At 41.0% G+C, this 20,525-nt stretch overlaps 2 protein-coding genes across 4 annotated transcripts; both read left to right on the forward strand.

Annotated features, from left to right (window-relative positions):
• Positions 1-816: 816 nt before the first annotated feature.
• On the forward strand, positions 817-6,669 carry LOC134287973 (uncharacterized). Of its 3 annotated transcripts, XR_009997665.1 has the most exons (3): positions 817-1,124; positions 1,488-1,942; positions 5,891-6,669. XR_009997665.1 is itself a non-coding variant. In XM_062851387.1 (2 exons), exons 1-2 carry the CDS (start codon positions 2,066-2,068, stop codon positions 5,923-5,925), a joined length of 1,365 nt encoding a protein of 454 aa, XP_062707371.1. In that variant the 5' UTR covers positions 1,949-2,065; the 3' UTR covers positions 5,926-6,669. The 3 variants fall into 3 exon arrangements, 1 of the variants encoding a protein (XP_062707371.1); XR_009997664.1 differs by having other exon boundaries at positions 817-1,942; XM_062851387.1 differs by lacking the exons at positions 817-1,124; positions 1,488-1,942 and adding an exon at positions 1,949-3,395.
• Positions 6,670-9,698: 3,029 nt separating this feature from the next.
• On the forward strand, positions 9,699-11,420 carry LOC134286394 (uncharacterized). The gene has a single exon (XM_062848007.1). The coding sequence runs from the start codon at positions 9,699-9,701 to the stop codon at positions 11,418-11,420; it is 1,722 nt and encodes a 573-aa protein (XP_062703991.1).
• The last annotated feature ends 9,105 nt before the right edge of the window (positions 11,421-20,525 follow it).

Here is a 20,525-nt window from a genome sequence, read left to right on the forward strand (position 1 = left end):
TTCTTTCGGATGGAGCTTGCTTATAAACAACAGCTGATCACGGATGTGACTGTTGTTTACATAATCTACGCATTATTTTAATCCTCAGAATGATATTATCTTGCAAATACGTCTTCTCAATAACAACATTTCCCATATTTCCGAGGTGATTCGTTGTTGTATTCGGTAATTTCAGCAATTCCAACTGCTGATCGACCAGCTGATGGCCGACGCATCAGCCGACGCTGCTGATTGTTTACCTGGAAGAGTTGTCAAAATTTTCGACGTGGCGTCGCGACGTCGTAACATTTTAAGAGATGTTAGCCGTTTTCAGCGTCAATCTTCGCCGATTTTCGAACGATTTTTTTTTTCATTTTATTCGATTTTTCAGATATGTTCCATTTTTACCATTTTGCTGAAAATTAATAGTATAAAATCGATTATAACTTGGAAAATGGCAGAAAATGAGAAAAATTCGAGAAAATCGAACCGATATTCGGTATAATGAACACAATAATGAATAATTCAGAAAATCAAAGAAAATTACGGCTTATCGCACGGAAATTGAAGCAAATTGATTACTGTCGACCCCCTCGGTGGTTCCCAATGTTTTTCATGTTGAGTCTAATGGGGGAATATGGTTTTATGTCAATAAAAAAAAAAAGTTTGGAGGGGGATCTCCAATGCAGTTAATATGAATTTCATCTATTTTGCGACAGTTTTTGTGATAGCATATTGGTGTTGTGCAGCGATTCCAGTCAGAGAAAAACGACAGGTGAGTAATTAACTTCAGATCTTCTTTCATTATTGTGTTCAAGTACCAGTCACAGAAAAAAAATTGTAGTAGCTAGACGCGTTCGGTAAATAGGACAAACCCTCTGGTAGGGTTCTCATACATGCTCTGAGAGAGAGTAGCCGAAGAGTGAAGCATGGGCTTCAGATATTACCGAATACGATAATAAAGTTTAGTTTTATTTCGACTACCAACTGACTATAACGTCTTTTAAGTAGCATCTGGAAAACCCTCTAATATACCTGAAAGTCCGCAATTAACAGTGTCGACGAGGTAGAATTTTGTTTTCAACTCCCGTGCATTTCACGTCCGCCGGTGTGCAATTGTGTGCTTTTGGCGTGAATTTTTCGGTGTAAGTTGATTTAGGTGAATTAGTTCATAGTGAAAATCGGAAGTTTTTTTTTATTTCACCAGTTGTGTAAAATACGCGTGCAAATTTGAAGTGCAAAAAAAAAAAGTTTCTGCGGTCAAGTGATTCAGGGTTTACCTCTTTCTTTTCTCTGGAACAGCGTAGTGGCGTACAATCCGCTTTTTCCGTTTCAGAGATAACCATTTTGCATTTTGTGGAAGAGGCTTCTATTTTTTTTATTCAATGCAATTATTTCAATAGCATATTGAAATAGTAAAACCTTTTGTCGTGCAATCTTTAGCCATCTTTAATCATCTTTGCCTTTTTAGAAATTTCAATACCATTTTCTTTTCATCACAACAACAGGTCGCAGAGCGCGGTGCTGCATCACTGCTCTATTGTAGTCAACTGTGGCGCCAGGCGGTAAAACGGACACAGACCGAACGCAACTCACAGCTTTTGCTGTGACTAGGGCTGACGTTTCGAGTGTGACAGAAAGCAACCGCCGTGAAGAGCATCGATTGCTAATCTGCGAAAGTGCATTTTTTGTGGTGGTGTGTGCTGCTGGCTTGACTGCTGCTTGTTTGTTGATGGTGCATAAAGAGTTCATCGACCCTTGCTAGTTGATGACCCGTTGGATTACCTACTGCTGTTGTTGTTTGTTGCTGCTGCTGGCTGCTGCTGCCAGGTCCAAGTGCATTGAGGTTTTGGCTTTCCCTGGCCGGCGATTTCGCTTTGCAGGAGATTGTTTGCTGTTGCTGTGCTTTGGTTGCTCAGGATTTTCGCATTGAACTTTTGTTTGTTCATTGCCGTGTTTACAGGTATGTAAATTTGTTTCTTTCATATCATTTTTTTTACTGTTTTTTTTTGCTGAAGCAAGCATTTTTGGATTTGATAAGCTTTGCTTTTTTGTGTTTTTATTCCATTTTTTTTTTATTGGTAGGATGTCATTAACTACGACAACTGAGCCGTATGTACCGGGTACGATCCCGTTTGCTCAGTATTTAGAGCAGTTGGAGTTCTTATTCGAGCATAATAATTACTCCGCTGACAAATATAAGATTTCCTTTTTGGCCGTTTGTGGCACCGAGGTTTTTAACCAGGTCAAGCTCCTATTCCCAGGTCAAAATATCAAGGACTTGACTTACAGGCAAATTACTGACGAATTGAAGAGAAGATATGACAAGAAAGACTCCGACGTGATTCACACGTACAGGTTCTGGACCCGCAGGCAAGGTCAGCATGAAAAATCCGAGGATTTCGTGCTGGCAGTGAAACAATTGGCCGAACTGTGTGATTTTGGGAATTTCAAGGACCGTGCTATCCGTGTTGCGCTAGTGATTGGGACATTCGACAGGCAGTTGCAGAAGAGGTTGTTTGATGAGGAGGACCTGACAGCTGCTAAAGCGGAAAAGCTTATCGTGAATCAGGAGTTGTCATCTGATAGGACTCGTTTGGTGAACCGTGATGAGGAGAAGCGAGTCAGTGTTGTAGCTAGGTTGGGTAGACGAGTTGAGCGAGGACCAGCTGGGCAGAGTTTCCGTGGCAGGAGTAGAAGTTTCGATCGCGGCCATTCTTATTATTCTAGGAGTAGAAGCGGAAGAAGAAATGGGGAGCATGACTCGGAAAAAGTTTTCACTTGCTCTTTTTGCCATAAGACCGGGCACACAAAAAGATTTTGCTTTAGGCTGAAGAGGAAGAGCCCAAGAAAAAGTCCTCGGAAAGACAAACCTTTTGTTAAGTTCATCGACTCTCCTAAGCCATCATCCTCTAACACATCGGGGCTTTTCAAGAGGTTGAAACGGGATCTAGCTTCCGACTCTGATGATGACGAGTCGCCTTGTATGATGATTGCTGCCAGGACTAGAGCCAACGAACCATGCTATGTCGATGTTCTGGTACAGAAGAGGCGTTTGACCATGGAAGTCGATTGTGGATCCGCTGAGACTGTAGTTTCCGAAGCTTTTTATTCAAATAACTTATCTAAACTTCCCATCGAGGATAGTCGACGGAAACTTTATGTTATCGATGGCAACAGACTCAGCATTTTGGGCAAAGTGAAAGTTTCGGTTAGTTTGAATGGAGTAGTGGAGGAACTTTATCTGATCGTGCTGCATGGAGACAAGGACTTCGTACCGCTGATGGGTCGCAGCTGGTTGGATATATTCTACGCAGGGTGGAGGAACACCTTTTCCCGTCAAATTTTGCCGAGCCAACGTGTAAACGCCGTAACCAATGAGAATGCGAGGGAAGAAGCTGTAGAAGAAATAAGGAGTAAGTTTCCAGCGCTTTTTGATAAGAATTTGTTGAATCCGATCGTTGGTTTTGTAGGTGACTTGATTCTAAAGGACGATACTCCGGTCTTTAGGAAAGCGTATGAGGTGCCTTTGAGATTAAGGGACAAAGTTGTTGAGCATCTCGATAGCCTAGAAAAGGATGGTGTAATTACTCCAATAGAGGCTAGCGAATGGGCGTCTCCGGTGGTAGTAGTGATCAAGAAAGATCAGAGCATCAGACTTGTTATAGACTGTAAAGTCTCTATTAACAAGCTTATTATTCCTAGCAAATACCCACTACCTTTACCACAGGATATGTTTGCTGCCCTTTCTGGGTCTAAGGTATTTTGTTCTTTGGATCTGGCTGGAGCTTATTCTCAGCTTTTGCTTTCGAAGCGATCCAAAAAGTTTATGGTTATTAATACCATTAAAGGGTTATACGTTTATAACAGGCTACCACAGGGGGCGTCATCAAGCGCCGCTATTTTCCAAAAGGTCATGGACCAGGTTTTGAAGGGGTTAGATAATGTATTCTGTTATCTGGACGACGTTCTTATTGCTGGGAAGGATTTTGACGACTGCAGGAGAAAACTTCTTCTGGTCCTAGAAAGGTTAGCTAGGGTTAACATTAAAGTGAATTTGAAAAAATGCAAGTTTTTTGTCGATAATTTACCTTATCTTGGACATGTTTTGACCAAAGATGGTCTTCTTCCATGTCCAGAAAAAGTGGAAACGATTCGCGAAGCTCACGCTCCGCGAAATGTTTCAGAACTCAAGGCATTTTTGGGTTTAATTGCATTTTATTCAAAATTTATACCAAATTTGTCCTCTCGGCTTAGAGTTCTTTATGGACTTTTGAAAAAGAACGCGCGTTTTGACTGGACTGCTGAGTGTGACTTGGTTTTCAACCAGTGCAAACAGTTTTTGTTAAAACCGAATTTGCTGGAATATTTTGACCCTGACAAACCTGTGATAGTTGTGACTGACGCATGTAACTATGGGCTAGGAGGAGTAATTGCTCATCTAGTAAATGGAGAAGAAAGGCCCATTTCTTTTACATCATTTACGCTCAATGACGCTCAGAAAAAGTATCCGATTCTGCATCTGGAGGCTCTGGCCGTCGTTAGCACTGTGAAAAAATTCCACAAATTTTTGTACGGGAAGAAATTTACCATTTACACCGATCACAAACCGTTAATTGGTATCTACGGAAAAGAAGGAAGGAATTCCATTTCAGTTACTAGACTGCAGCGTTATGTGATTGACCTTTCAATATACGACTATGATATCATCTATAGACCATCAGCAAGAATGGGGAACGCGGACTTTTGTTCGCGGTTTCCGATTTCGCAGCAGGTTCCTAAGGAGTTGGATCGAGATTATGTCAAAAGCCTCAATTTTTCCGGAGAATTTCCGTTGGATTATAAGAAAGTAGCTGCTGAAACGGAAAAAGACGAATTTCTTCAAAGGATTATGGAGTATTTACGTAACGGTTGGCCAGATCGTTTAGACAAGGAGTTTTTGGATGTGTACTCAAACCATCAGGATTTAGAGGAAGTTGACGGTTGCCTACTTTTCCATGATAGAGTCGTGATTCCGGATTCTATGAAGGTGGATGTGTTGAAACTACTTCACAGGAATCACACAGGTATGCATAAGATCAAGCAATTGGCAAGGCGAACCGTTTATTGGTTCAGGATGAACTCAGATATTGAGCAATTTGTTAGGACATGTAGAGTTTGTCAAGAAACTACGGCCGTTTCTAAACGATCCCCATACTCTCCTTGGATTCCAACTAGGAAACCTTTTAGCAGGCTTCATGCCGATTTTTTCTTTTTCGAGAAGAAGGTTTTTTTATTGATTGTGGATAGCCATACAAAATGGGTGGAAGTTGAGCAGATGAAGTTCGGTACGGATAGCAAGAAAGTTATCAAGATTTTTCTTGGTATTTTTGCCAGATATGGGTTACCAGATGTGCTGGTCACAGATGGTGGACCGCCATTCAATTCTGAGCATTTCGTTAACTTCTTTAAGGAGCAGGGTGTAGTAGTAATGAAAAGCCCTGCCTACCACCCTGAAAGTAATGGCCAGGCGGAGAGGATGGTTCGTTTGGTTAAGGATGTCCTGAAAAAGTTCCTGCTTGATTCTGAAATAAGAAAGCTGGAGATGGACGAACAGCTCTCGTATTTTCTGATGAACTACCGAAATACCTGCTTAGGATCGGACAACGCTTTCCCCTCAGAACGGCTTCTTTCATACAGACCAAAAACAACGTTGGATTTGATTAACCCGAAACACAGCTTTAAGTATAACCTGACAGAACCAACTAATGGTGCACCACCTGCATGTTCAGCTAACATAGACAAACCACATGACCCGTTTACTAATTTGCGTAATGGAGATTTGATATTTTACAAAAACCCGAACAATACTGACCTTAAGCGATGGATACCAGCCATATTTCTAAAGCACGTATCTCCTAACGTTTTACAGATTTCCTTGGGCGGCCGGATCGTTTCGGCGCATAAGCGACAGATTAAGATCCCGGAAGACTCTCGCCGCCGAGTTTCTCGTCGTTTTGTTTTGACCGGAGAGAGCCCGACACAGCCTTTAGCAGGGCCAAGCAACAGCGCAAGCACAAGCAATGGAAACAAACGGAAAAGAAGCGAAGAGGACTCGTCTGAAGATTCTGACTCAGATTTTTATGGCTTCGCGGCCGACTCCTTTTTATTTGGGGAGGAGGTACCACCATGTTTGGGCGTTCAGTCGGATCGGAATTTGGTATCTCAAGATGCCCTATCGAGCTCTCAGCGTCTGGAGCAGCCCGTTCTACTAGACAAAGATAGAAGAATCCAGGACGATGTGCAACACCGGCGAAGCAAGAGGAACCCGAAGAAACGGAGAAAGTGTGATTTTGTGTATTATTGAATTGCAAGGATTTTTGATGTGAAGCATGGATTTTAATGTGTTCTATTTTGAGCGATCTATTTTAGGAGTATTTATTGTAGTTTTGGCTTCAGAATTAGTTGAATATAATATGCACAGGTTCAGGCTTCAGTAATACGCGGTAATACTCAGAACTAGGAATTTTGCGAATTGTATGAGTGAATTCTAAACGGGGTAGAAGTTGTAGTAGCTAGACGCGTTCGGTAAATAGGACAAACCCTCTGGTAGGGTTCTCATACATGCTCTGAGAGAGAGTAGCCGAAGAGTGAAGCATGGGCTTCAGATATTACCGAATACGATAATAAAGTTTAGTTTTATTTCGACTACCAACTGACTACCCGGATAAAAACTAACCATAGGGTATTTGGTGAAAACTATTGCTGTACCATATAGTGTACCAGCTACAATATAGTGTATTGTAATGGAATGGTTCGCTAAAAGCTGTGCACATTGGTAGCTACTATACATTTACATCCGATCTTTATGTAACAATATATTATACTGTTTTTCTTACGTTTGAACCATTCACTATTCCGAAACAATCTTTTTCCGTGCATTTTTAATTATTTATTCAATTTATGATTTTTTCCGTGCTTTGTTTTGTTGATGTTCGTGACATTTTTGTTGCAAAGGAAATGAAAGAGAAAAAAGTGAATAAGTTGAAACATCTATTTAAAGTCAATAAAATGTTTAAATAAAGTGGTAAACCAGGTGTCCTAAGGACTGCATATCCAAGAGATATGGCGGGCTAGGTATGTAGAGTGCGATGAGAGGAATACGAATGTAGGTCAACCCGGAAAGACGCAGGCCAGATTACCGTAAATCAGTGGATGAGTTCAACACTATTCTTTCTCTTCTTCTCTCATGTGAAATTGCCTTGTACCACAACCGAATTAAATGCGATATATCTTTGACATTTTTAACCCTCGAGCGATCGCGCTGTTGTATTTTGTACAACACGTTGAAAAAATCTCGCTTTTTGTACTCAGCATTAGCGTGGTGCTGACGCAGGTAGCCAACCGCGCGAGTTACGGCAGGTTAACATAAGGACTGGACTGGACACTGAAACGACTTCTGATGTAAGTTCGTCTTCGCTTTTTAACCTAACTTTTATAGGCAAAACTAGCGGGGGTGCCAGGCACCCCCTAGCATTGAAATGCGTTGCTGTGAGATATTCAGCGATGAATGATGAATGGATGAACTAGTGAATATGTTGTTTGTAGTGCACCCCCTGGCAAAAAATCGTAGTTTCGCCAATGCCTAACTTATAGTTGAATCTAACTTGACAGTTTTCTCATGAGTTGTTATGTACATATTTCATAGTTCAGTCAAACGGGAGCCTCAATATTGCAATAACGGTTAAGCACGCTGTAATGATACTTATGTACCTCGTCACCCACTTCATGCAACTACATTAGTGGTCTAATAACACTTAGCGCGCTAGGCATAGTTCCATCATGCCGCTCAAAGTGTTGTCACAAATAATGCTTAGTTTGCAAAACCCAGTTATCTGGCTGGTGGGACATGGGAGCCTAAGCTTCAACTGTTAATGCAATCAGAGGCTACTCAGACTTAGACGAGTTTAGGTTAGTTTGGCTAGAACTGCCATTATCGTAGGAACATGACGAGATAATATAACATTATATGGTTTATCTAATGTAAAACAATACAACATAACAAAAGAGAACCATTCCAAAACCATGATTAAATTTATAACCAGTAGTGAAATTACAATTAAAAACAATATATTTACGGTACATTTTAATGTTTGAAACCATACGTGTACCATACAATGTACGGTATATTAAAGCCCACGTATCAGTATTTCGAACAATTCATTTACAATAAAATATATGGTTTTGTAAAAAAATATATATGGAGAAAAATATTTTTTTATATTGTTACGATACTTAACAACCCGTATAGAATATTGTAAAAATCTTGTGAATTGTAATTCACTGTATGGGTGTCTACATTACATCTTATTGTTTTTGTATTTTTTATTTTTACAGTGGTGTTTATTGTAACAATATGGTTCTAAATAGTACTGTAACAATACAACATTCGGTTTTTCTACTGTATTTTTTATTCGGGTATAACGTCTTTTAAGTAGCATCTGGAAAACCCTCTAATATACCTGAAAGTCCGCAATTAACAAAAATTAATGAGTTATTCATTGGTAGTGTGAGTACATTTTGCTTGACATTTTATTGCTGATGATGTTCCACTGACTGTATATGTGTGGAAAAAAATATCCTGTCATGGAATTGGTTGATTGCTGGGCAGAATTCGTATGAAGTTTATTAACTCAACGAGACTTCACCTGGCCAAGTATTAAAACTTCTATGACTGACAAATAAAGGCGTCAATGGTTGAATGTGGGTTTTTGTGGATTATTGCTTGTTAAAGTTGTGTGTTGGGCTATGTATCCTATTGTATTCATATGGGTTGTGATCTATAAAGGATAATGATTGTGCTTCATGCAAAAGACTGGGTGTGTACTATAAAAACAATTGGTTATGAACCACGAGAGTGTTGGTTTTGTACCATAAGAGTTCATCGAGTTCCATCCGAGATATTGGTTATGTACCATAATAGTTAGTAATTGAGTTCTATCAGAGATATTGGTTGTGTACCATAAAAGCACAGACAAACAGACGTATCACTTGAAACAAAATACGATAAAATTCATCGTCACGCCATGAGCGAGCGATTTGCGAACTACGGAATATTTGAATAATCTGTTAAAAAGGTAAACGATGGAAAGTGAGTAGAGTAAGACGTCTGTTTGTCTGTGATAAAAGTAATTGGTTTTGTACCATGAGAGATTGGTTGTGTACCAGAAGAACTATTGGTTGTGTACCATAAGAATTGACGATTATGTTCCATGAGATATACTGGTTGTGTACCATAAAAGCAATTGGTTGTGTACCACGAGAGATACAAGCTCTTAGTTGTGCACCTCGACGAATATTGGCTATGTGCTATATGAGCAATTGGTTGTGTATCATAAGAGAAAATGGTTGAGTACCTTGGGATGTTGATAGTGTATGCGTATGAGCAGAGCAGACCGTTATTGGTGATTTTTAAATGTTTTTTTGGTTGGATATTAATAGTAACACATGAACTGAACAAATTGGGGTACTGAGAAGAAAAAATAAATGATACTAAACATAATAAGAGGTGTTTTATTTCTTTATAAATATATATGTATATTTACGTTTGAGCATTATAATATAGCCGCTATTTCTTAGTTATATTGCATGAAAAACATTGGGATAAAATAAACTCACAAGGTATAGAAAAAAGTTATTAAGCAAACATTCTTTTGGATAAATCAAATTTGTTTCACAGGATGTCGTCATATAGTCGTATTAAACCATTTGACGTTACAGCGGAAGCTAGCAGTCTTCCAGCTTTGTGGGAAACGTGGAAAAGTGACTTGGAGTGTTTTTTCCTGGCACATAATATCGAGGCACAGCGGGACAAACGGGCCCAGTTGGCCTACCTTGGCGGTCCGGCCCTTCAAGAACTGCTACGGCATTTTCCTGGGACAAATCAAGTACCTCATGTGGCTGTCGACCCACCGTACTATGATGTGGCCATCAAATGCCTGGATGACTATTTTGAGCCATTTCGCCGTAAGACGTATGAGCGGCATATCTTCCATCAGATTGTTCAACAACCGGAAGAAAGATTTGCGGATTTTGTTTTGCGGTTGCGGAAGCAGATTGCTAGATGCAATTACGACGCATGTGTAACAGATGAGTTGATTGCCGACCGCATCACACAAGGCTGCAAGTCACAGGAGTTAAGAACAAGACTTCTGCAGAAAGACCGGTCACTTGAAGAGATTATCGCGTTGGGTACAAGTTTGGCCGAATCGCAGGACCAATCGAAAAAATTGTCGAAACCCAACATCCAAAGCAGGCCGGAATTCGAAGTGAACGCTGTTGCAAATCCACCGTTTCGTCCTTTCCAGAAACGTAGGGCATACATTTCTCCAGGAAACCAGAATCGTACACAGCTTGGTCAACAGCCGAATAATCGCTTCACTTGCTACGGATGTGGACGCCGTGGACACGTGCAGGGAAGCAACGATTGCCCGGCGAAAGAAACAAAATGCGCGGCTTGTGGGAAACAAGGACACTGGGCGAAGAGATGTTATGGTACAAGGCAGGGATTCAAACGCCGGCCCATCGACAGTATTTCAGAACCAAAGGTCAAACGTATCCGGGCGATTCAGGAAGAAACCGAGGAAGGTCAAAGCACAGATTTCGTATTCTACGCGATGGGTCGGAACGTTTTCACGTTTAAGGTAGGAGGAGTTGACATACCGATGACGATTGATTCTGGCGCGGATGCCAACATTATAACAAGGAATGTCTGGGACCAAATGAAGGAGGCTGGAGTAAAGGTGATGAATGCCACAACTAAAATTGACAGGTCGCTGATCGCGTATGGAGCCGGAGAACCATTGAAGATGGCGGGAATGTTCCAAGCAGAGATTAAGGCAGTAAACAACAAAGTCGAAGCAAAGTTTTATGTCGTCGAAAACGGTCAACGCTGCTTGTTGGGTGATCGCACGGCCAAGGATCTGCAGGTTCTCAAGGTTGGATACGACATTGAAGCGATCGAAACCAAGCGCCGTATTCCCTTTCCGAAGATTCGGGGAGTGAAGGTTGAAATACCTATCAACCAAGAAGTGCAACCAGTACAACAAGCGTATAGACGACCACCGATTGCGATGGAAGAAAAGATCGAAGAGAAGTTGCGATCACTTCTTGAGCTAGATATTATCGAGCGGGCTCCAGGTCCGTCACCATGGGTGTCGCCAGTAGTACCCGTCCTCAAGGATTCTGGAGAAGTCCGACTGTGCATTGACATGCGTCGGGCCAATCAAGCGGTGCTCCGTGAAACTCATCCCTTACCGTTAGTGGATGAGCTCTTGTCATCGGTCTCCGGCGCAGTGCTCTTTTCGAAACTGGACATTAAGGAAGCGTACCATCAGGTCGAGTTGTCCGAAAGATCAAGACCCATAACGACTTTCATCACCAAGTATGGTCTCTACAGGTAGATGAGAATATATTGATTTTCTTTTGTTTTGTTGAATAAACCGAGGGGGTCGACAGTAATCAATTTGCTTCAATTTCCGTGCGATAAGCCGTAATTTTCTTTGATTTTCTGAATTATTCATTATTGTGTTCATTATACCGAATATCGGTTCGATTTTCTCGAATTTTTCTCATTTTCTGCCATTTTCCAAGTTATAATCGATTTTATACTATTAATTTTCAGCAAAATGGTAAAAATGGAACATATCTGAAAAATCGAATAAAATGAAAAAAAAATCGTTCGAAAATCGGCGAAGATTGACGCTGAAAACGGCTAACATCTCTTAAAATGTTACGACGTCGCGACGCCACGTCGAAAATTTTGACAACTCTTCCAGGTAAACAATCAGCAGCGTCGGCTGATGCGTCGGCCATCAGCTGGTCGATCAGCAGTTGGAATTGCTGAAATTACCGAATACAACAACGAATCACCTCGGAAATATGGGAAATGTTGTTATTGAGAAGACGTATTTGCAAGATAATATCATTCTGAGGATTAAAATAATGCGTAGATTATGTAAACAACAGTCACATCCGTGATCAGCTGTTGTTTATAAGCAAGCTCCATCCGAAAGAAAAGAGAGAACAAAACAAAATCGAGAAAATTTGACATTTTTGTTCAGGGATGTGCATCGATTTTGTTCGATTTTATGGGGATAAGCCAACATTATAATCGATTTTATCGGATATTTCGGATATGGTTGATTTTGATCGATTTTCTATTAATTTCTTCAGTTTTGTTGAAATGATGAGAAATATGTGATTCCTTGTAGGTTTTGGCCAAAAATCTAGGATATCGGGAAGAGTCGTCCCCCTCGGTGTAAGTAGGCTGTCTTGACATCAGCGTGTTTCAATAACAGCTTCCTCTGGGCAGCAACTGTAGCGAGAATCTTGAAGGTAACAGGTTTGACGACCGGTGCAAAAACTTCATCGTAGTCAATTCCAAATTTTTGTGTGAATCCTTGAGCTACAAGTCTTGCTTTATACCGCACCACGTTGCCTTGTTCGTCCAGTTTCCTTTTAAATATCCACTTGCTTCCAATTGCTTTTCTCCCGGCAGGAAGCTTCACTAAATCCCAAGTGTGGTTCTCCTTTTGAGATTTGAGTTCGTCCTCGATAGCTGCTATCCACATCTCGCTCTCAGGACCAGTTACCGCCTCTTCATACGTTCGCGGCTCGGATTGCTGCTTGTAGATGATGTTCAGCGACTCAGAGTATCGTGCGGGTGGTTTACCTTTGGTACTTCTTTCCGATCGCCGGGGCAGTGGTGAATCAGGAACTTCTTCGGTGCTGCTGAGAAACTCGATGCTGCTATCGCCTGACTCGGACTGCTCCTCCTCCTCCTGAACGAGTGTAGATTCCGCTTCCGACAGGTCCTCTTCGAATTCGACTTGGGTTGGTATTTCATCTGGTGTTTCATCCGGTGTTTCTGGATCGCATTCAAATTCAACAACTTCAGGATTGGTAGCCTCTTTCGTACGGTCATCCTCTTTGAGAAAACGAGCATCTCTGCTGATCACAACTTTGTCGGTATCAGGATCAATGAACTTGTACGCCTTATGATGGTCCGAGTATCCGATGAAAATCATCTTGACTGCTTTCGGCTCCAACTTGGTTCGTTTTTGATCCCGAGGGGGTCGACAGTAATCAATTTGCTTCAATTTCCGTGCGATAAGCCGTAATTTTCTTTGATTTTCTGAATTATTCATTATTGTGTTCATTATACCGAATATCGGTTCGATTTTCTCGAATTTTTCTCATTTTCTGCCATTTTCCAAGTTATAATCGATTTTATACTATTAATTTTCAGCAAAATGGTAAAAATGGAACATATCTGAAAAATCGAATAAAATGAAAAAAAATCGTTCGAAAATCGGCGAAGATTGACGCTGAAAACGGCTAACATCTCTTAAAATGTTACGACGTCGCGACGCCACGTCGAAAATTTTGACAACTCTTCCAGGTAAACAATCAGCAGCGTCGGCTGATGCGTCGGCCATCAGCTGGTCGATCAGCAGTTGGAATTGCTGAAATTACCGAATACAACAACGAATCACCTCGGAAATATGGGAAATGTTGTTATTGAGAAGACGTATTTGCAAGATAATATCATTCTGAGGATTAAAATAATGCGTAGATTATGTAAACAACAGTCACATCCGTGATCAGCTGTTGTTTATAAGCAAGCTCCATCCGAAAGAAAAGAGAGAACAAAACAAAATCGAGAAAATTTGACATTTTTGTTCAGGGATGTGCATCGATTTTGTTCGATTTTATGGGGATAAGCCAACATTATAATCGATTTTATCGGATATTTCGGATATGGTTGATTTTGATCGATTTTCTATTAATTTCTTCAGTTTTGTTGAAATGATGAGAAATATGTGATTCCTTGTAGGTTTTGGCCAAAAATCTAGGATATCGGGAAGAGTCGTCCCCCTCGTTTGATCCGGAACGTGAACATATGCTGAACTTCCAAATATCTGCAAGTGCTTCAAATCAGGAACCGTTCCATACCAGTGTTCGTACGGCGTTTTCTGAACTGATCTTGATGGAAGAACGTTCTGCAATTGAGCTGCTGTGTTTACTGCTTCCGCCCAATATCGGTATCCAAGCTTCGCATCAATTAGGAGACATCTGGCCATTTCCACGAGACTGCGATTTTTCCTTTCGGCGACTCCATTCTGCTGCGGGGAATAGGCAGCAGTGTATTGCGGAGTAATCCCTTCTGCACGGTAGAATCTTCCGAGTGCCTTGGACTTGTATTCACCGCCCTGGTCCGATCGTATGATTGAAGGCTTCCTTCCAAAACGCGTTTCTACCATCCTGACGTATTGCATTATCTTGTCAACCGCTTCTGACTTCCGTTGCAAAAAATACACCACCGTGAATCTCGATCTGTCATCTATCATGGTCATGAAGTATCTTGATCCTCCAGGTGTGGGTGTCTTCATCGGACCACAAATATCCGTGTGAACCAGCTCCAGAATGCTCCGAGATGATCCTGTTGCTTCCTTGGGAAAGGGCAAACGAGCCATTTTTCCTTCCAGGCAGCACTCGCACGTTTCTTCTACCGGACAATCTTCAATTTGTATTCCTGTGGCGAGCTTGCTGTTGATCATTTGACGAATAGCGTTTGGATCTCGGTGTCCTAATTTCCTGTGCCAGTCATGCAGACATTCGTTGGTGTGAACTGCTGCTGCGGTTTCAGGTTTCATCAGCTTGACGTAGTACAATCCTCCAGACTTCACGGCTGTAGCAGCAGGCATCCCGTTGTGCGAAATTTCACAGTTGTTTCCGGCAAATACGACTTCAGCTCCTTTCTCGGTCAGCTTGCTAACAGGAACCAGGTTCGTTTCTGTCGGATCTCAGAATAAAACCTAAACGCAAGAAACGCACTTTTATACAAATCACTTTTATTTCCCGTTCTCTAACAGCGAGTCTAACAGTACTCCATCTTCTAATCCTCTACCATTCTCACTGTCCTCCGACGGCGACGCTGGCGGCGTTCACGTTGGATTCTCTCTGATAGGGGTGATCAGTGTTGCTGCTCTTTCGCAAAGGGCGAATCCGATCCTGACATCCCCCCTCTACTTTAAACGTCGAAAACTGCGTCAGTATGGTAATCCTTGAGGTATGCTGGTTTGCGCGACATCCGCATTGATCGGCTTGTGCTCTGGTCCGCTTGTGTTTCCTGCGGTCCCGCTTCCTCTGATTCATTCGTGATGTCCATGTCCCGGAGTGGCAGCATGGCTGATTGATCCTTGAATGGAGGGTTTTCTGTCGTACTCATCGATGCTGGTAGGATTTTCAGATGTGCAACATTTCTGTTTAATACTCGACCCGAAGAATTCGATTGAACCGTTGCATCTGACCCCACAAGCTTGATCACTGTGTATTCCTCAGGCGCGAAAGTTGTCGAAAGTTTATTGTCTTTAACTGTTCGTTTAACTACAACAGTATCTCCTTCTCTTATTTCTGTTGCCTTAGCGTGTCGCCTGCAGTTGGCATAATCCGCATACTTATCCTTTCTCGCTCTATCTCTATCCATTACTTCCTCCTCTTCTTTTGATGAAGCCTGCTCGCCAAAACATGGCAGCTTGTCTCTCAACAGACGCTTGAACATCAAAATAGAAGGAGCCACCCCAGTTGTGGCATGTGGAGTGGAATTGTACATAAGCAGAAACGACCTAAGATCCCACATCCAGTCTGCGCTCGACGATTGCTGGCTTATTTTCAGATGTTTCAAAATCGTCTTGTTCGCTCGCTCGACTTCGCCGTTTGCTTGCGGCCAATACGGTGTTGTTTTCCGTAGAATAATACCGTATTCATCACAATATGCTCGCATTTCCTCACTTACAAACTGAGGTCCATTATCAGACCTGATAGATTCAGGAATCCCAAACCTACTAAACGTTTCGTGAAGTGCCTGAACTGTACGCCTTGCCGTTATTTGCTTCATGACAATAGCCTCAGTAAATCTACTGAAGTAGTCCACTATCACAAAAAGCGTGTGTCCCGTGGGTAGCGGACCCATGAAGTCAACCGCTATGTCGGTCCATGGCTTATCAGGCATCGTTGTACTTCTCACTGGCTCCGGTGGACCCAAGGAAGATACTAGGATGCAGTCCTTACATTTCTTCACATTCATCTCAACCTGTTTGTCCATCGCTGGCCACCAGACCTTCGTGCGAAGACGACGCTTCATTGCGGCCATTCCCGGATGCGCTTCGTGTGCCACCGCCAGCACTCGTTCACGTAACTTCGTAGGAACTACCAGTCGATTGCCTCTTAACAGAACCCCTTCTGCACTGCAAAGCTCGTCCACATAAGGTTTATACTCCTTGAACATGCAATCCATTATACCGGACCGAAGACATTCCATTATCTGCGTAAGTTCTTCATCTTTTGTCGTTTCTTCCTTGATTTCCTGCAACGTGATCGCTTTTGGAATAGACTGTGCTACAATGCTTTGAATGCACTTTTCTCCCTTTTCATCGAAAGGTTCTGGTGGTAATTCGCAAAGCCGCGAGAAGACGTCTGCTAGATTAGCAGATCCTGGAATATACTCAACATCGTATGTGTAGTTCTGCAGCTTGAGAACCCACCTCTCGATCCGAGCGCAAGGGCGAGACTTGGGGTTGAACAGGAATTTCAGCGCTTTGCAGTCGGTCAACAACGTGAATTTTATTCCAAGCAGATATAAGCGAAACTTTTCTACGCCCCAAACAAGCGACAAAGCTTCCCGCTCTGTTTGGAAGTACTTCTTTTCCAGCTCCGTGAGTGCTTTGCTGGCGTAAGCAATCACACGACTTCTTCCCTGTGAATCTTCCTGTAGGAGTACAGCACCCAACCCCGTTGGACTTGCATCTGTCATTAACTTGGTTCGATCCTTGGGGTTGAAGAATCCGAGATGATGTATTTTGAAAATATCCGACTTGATGGACTGGAATACGGAGCTTTCTGTCGTAGTCCATCTGAATTGTACCCCTGATCGAAGTAAATGTCTGAGTGGTTCAGTTTTAGACGCGAGGTTTGGAATGAACTTGCCAACATAACAAATCAATCCGAGGAAACTTCGAAGTTCTGAAACATTTTGCGGCTCCCGAAATTTCTGGATGACGGACAGTCTGCTCTCAGTTGGGCGAACTCCTGCGGATGAAAGCTGGTGACCCAGGAATTCCAGGCTTTCAACTCCATAGATGCACTTTTTTCGTTAAGAAGAATATCGTATTCCGAAAAACGCTTCAGCAACGCTGCGAGTCTTCTATCATGCTCGGTCTTATTTGAGCCAAACACAATAGCGTCATCGAGGTATACAATAACTCCATCGAGACCAGCTGTTATAGTTTCCATTGTTTTCTGAAATAGCTCAGGTGCACAGCTGACCCCGAACATTAGACGTTTGTACCTACACATTTTAAGAGAAACAATTCAATAAGGTCTTATCTTTGGAAATTCAAGTTTATTCCGAGGGGGACGACTCTTCTCGATATCCTAGATTTTTGGCCAAAACCTACAAGGAATCACATATTTCTCATCATTTCAACAAAACTGAAGAAATTAATAGAAAATCGATCAAAATCAACCATATCCGAAATATCCGATAAAATCGATTATAATGTTGGCTTATCCCCATAAAATCGAACAAAATCGATGCACATCCCTGAACAAAAATGTCAAATTTTCTCGATTTTGTTTTGTTCTCTCTTTTCTTTCGGATGGAGCTTGCTTATAAACAACAGCTGATCACGGATGTGACTGTTGTTTACATAATCTACGCATTATTTTAATCCTCAGAATGATATTATCTTGCAAATACGTCTTCTCAATAACAACATTTCCCATATTTCCGAGGTGATTCGTTGTTGTATTCGGTAATTTCAGCAATTCCAACTGCTGATCGACCAGCTGATGGCCGACGCATCAGCCGACGCTGCTGATTGTTTACCTGGAAGAGTTGTCAAAATTTTCGACGTGGCGTCGCGACGTCGTAACATTTTAAGAGATGTTAGCCGTTTTCAGCGTCAATCTTCGCCGATTTTCGAACGATTTTTTTTTCATTTTATTCGATTTTTCAGATATGTTCCATTTTTTACCATTTTGCTGAAAATTAATAGTATAAAATCGATTATAACTTGGAAAATGGCAGAAAATGAGAAAAATTCGAGAAAATCGAACCGATATTCGGTATAATGAGCACAATAATGAATAATTCAGAAAATCAAAGAAAATTACGGCTTATCGCACGGAAATTGAAGCAAATTGATTACTGTCGACCCCCTCGACCAAAAGACAATTTGGTAGCGTATCAAAAAATGAATGTTTTGTAGAAGAACATTTCTCACATTTATCACGTTTTTCACGAGTAAACTATCAAAAAAGGTGAAAAGGGGGTACATTTTTAGGCACTTTTTACATAAAAGTCAAAATTTTTGCATTTAAATGACTTTTTATCAATTACCTGTCCAAAGAGCATTAAAAGACAAAGCTTTAAGCTTTCTATCCATGCGCTAAAATTGATTATACGGTTCATAGTTTCTGAGTTAGAGATGTTTAAAGATGGGGTAATTTAATAACACTAATTTTTGAATAACTCACTTAGCAGTGATTTCCGGACCTACCTGTAGAACAATTTTTTGCTGCAAATATGGTCTGCTTTCACCTCCTTTCGGGTGTAACACGAATTACCAGTCACCCTGTATAGGCACACGATTGTCTATATATATAAAAATGAGTTTGAAGTTCCTTTGAGGCAACAAAACTCACGAACGGATGAACCGATCAGCATGACTCTTGCACGGCTCGATTCGTATTTATGGTGGCTGTGTTTATATGCAGAAAAAGTTACGAAAATCATTTAAAAAAGTATAAAAATTGTGAAAATACTGACTTTTTATGGGCCGGGAAGAAATTCAGCGTGATCGAAATGAAATCAATCTAGAGTGCGTTGCTGCGATGACCTCAACAATTGTCAAACCACCATAGCTTGGCAAGACGAAGTTTGCCGGGACAGCTAGTTTATAATAAATATCATTGTTTTATTAATTATTATTTAATTTGTTCCTTATTTACGGTATTATGGTACAAATACAAATGAACAGTACATACTATATGAGCACTAATCCGTATACAGTTAGTCTACTATGGAGAACAATAAGTCACTAGTTTTACATACATTATACGTGTTTCTTTCAAATTAATGGTTAAACTGTTCTTTAACCATTTGCTTTGCTATGACTTGTCTGAAAAACTGGATAGTATATTGACCATATGCTTTACTGTTTTGCGAAAAATTTGTTCGAGAAAATGAGCGATTTTTAATGGTAACCTATCTTAACCGCCTATTCCACATACTGTTATTTGGAGGATTACCATTTGTCAAACTGGCAAATCTGTACATGGAATGGTTATCTTACTGTTAGCTCGGGTAGTCTGAGAAACGGTCAATTTACAATAGCTAATAGTCATCAACAATGGGGTTTATATATAATTTGAACTTCTAGTAACCCTTCTTCTCCTTCTTTTTCTTTACGGCTCGACGTTCTCACTGTAACTTGGCCTGCCTCTCGTCAATTAAGTGTTCTTTGAGCACTTCCACAGTTGTTAATTGAAGGGCTTTCTTTGCCTGCCATTGCATGAATTTGTATTGTGAGGCAAGGACAATAATACACTATGCCCATCAGGGAGTCGAGACAATTTTCCGTCCAAAGTCTAACACCGTACCTACATCAAACCGTTTTTAATTAGATTTTGTTTTAGGTTTTATAGAGGCATTTTAAAATCTTCCCCTGCACACTTAAATTCAGAAATTGATCTCGGTAAACGGTTTACCGAGAATCCAACAGCTGATATCTCGGTAAAATTTTTACTGATTCTCGGTAATTTTTTTACCGAGATTTCGGTAAACCATTACCGAGTCTCGGCGAGGGGGTCGACAGTAATCAATTTGCTTCAATTTCCGTGCGATAAGCCGTAATTTTCTTTGATTTTCTGAATTATTCATTATTGTGTTCATTATACCGAATATCGGTTCGATTTTCTCTAATTTTTCTCATTTTCTGCCATTTTCCAAGTTATAATCGATTTTATACTATTAATTTTCAGCAAAATGGTAAAAATGGAACATATCTGAAAAATCGAATAAAATGAAAAAAAATCGTTCGAAAATCGGCGAAGATTGACGCTGAAAACGGCTAACATCTCTTAAAATGTTACGACGTCGCGACGCCACGTCGAAAATTTTGACAACTCTTCCAGGTAAACAATCAGCAGCGTCGGCTGATGCGTCGGCCATCAGCTGGTCGATCAGCAGTTGGAATTGCTGAAATTACCGAATACAACAACGAATCACCTCGGAAATATGGGAAATGTTGTTATTGAGAAGACGTATTTGCAAGATAATATCATTCTGAGGATTAAAATAATGCGTAGATTATGTAAACAACAGTCACATCCGTGATCAGCTGTTGTTTATAAGCAAGCTCCATCCGAAAGAAAAGAGAGAACAAAACAAAATCGAGAAAATTTGACATTTTTGTTCAGGGATGTGCATCGATTTTGTTCGA

This window comes from Aedes albopictus, chromosome 2 (genome assembly GCF_035046485.1).
Source record: "Aedes albopictus strain Foshan chromosome 2, AalbF5, whole genome shotgun sequence".
NCBI lineage: Eukaryota > Metazoa > Arthropoda > Insecta > Diptera > Culicidae > Aedes > Aedes albopictus.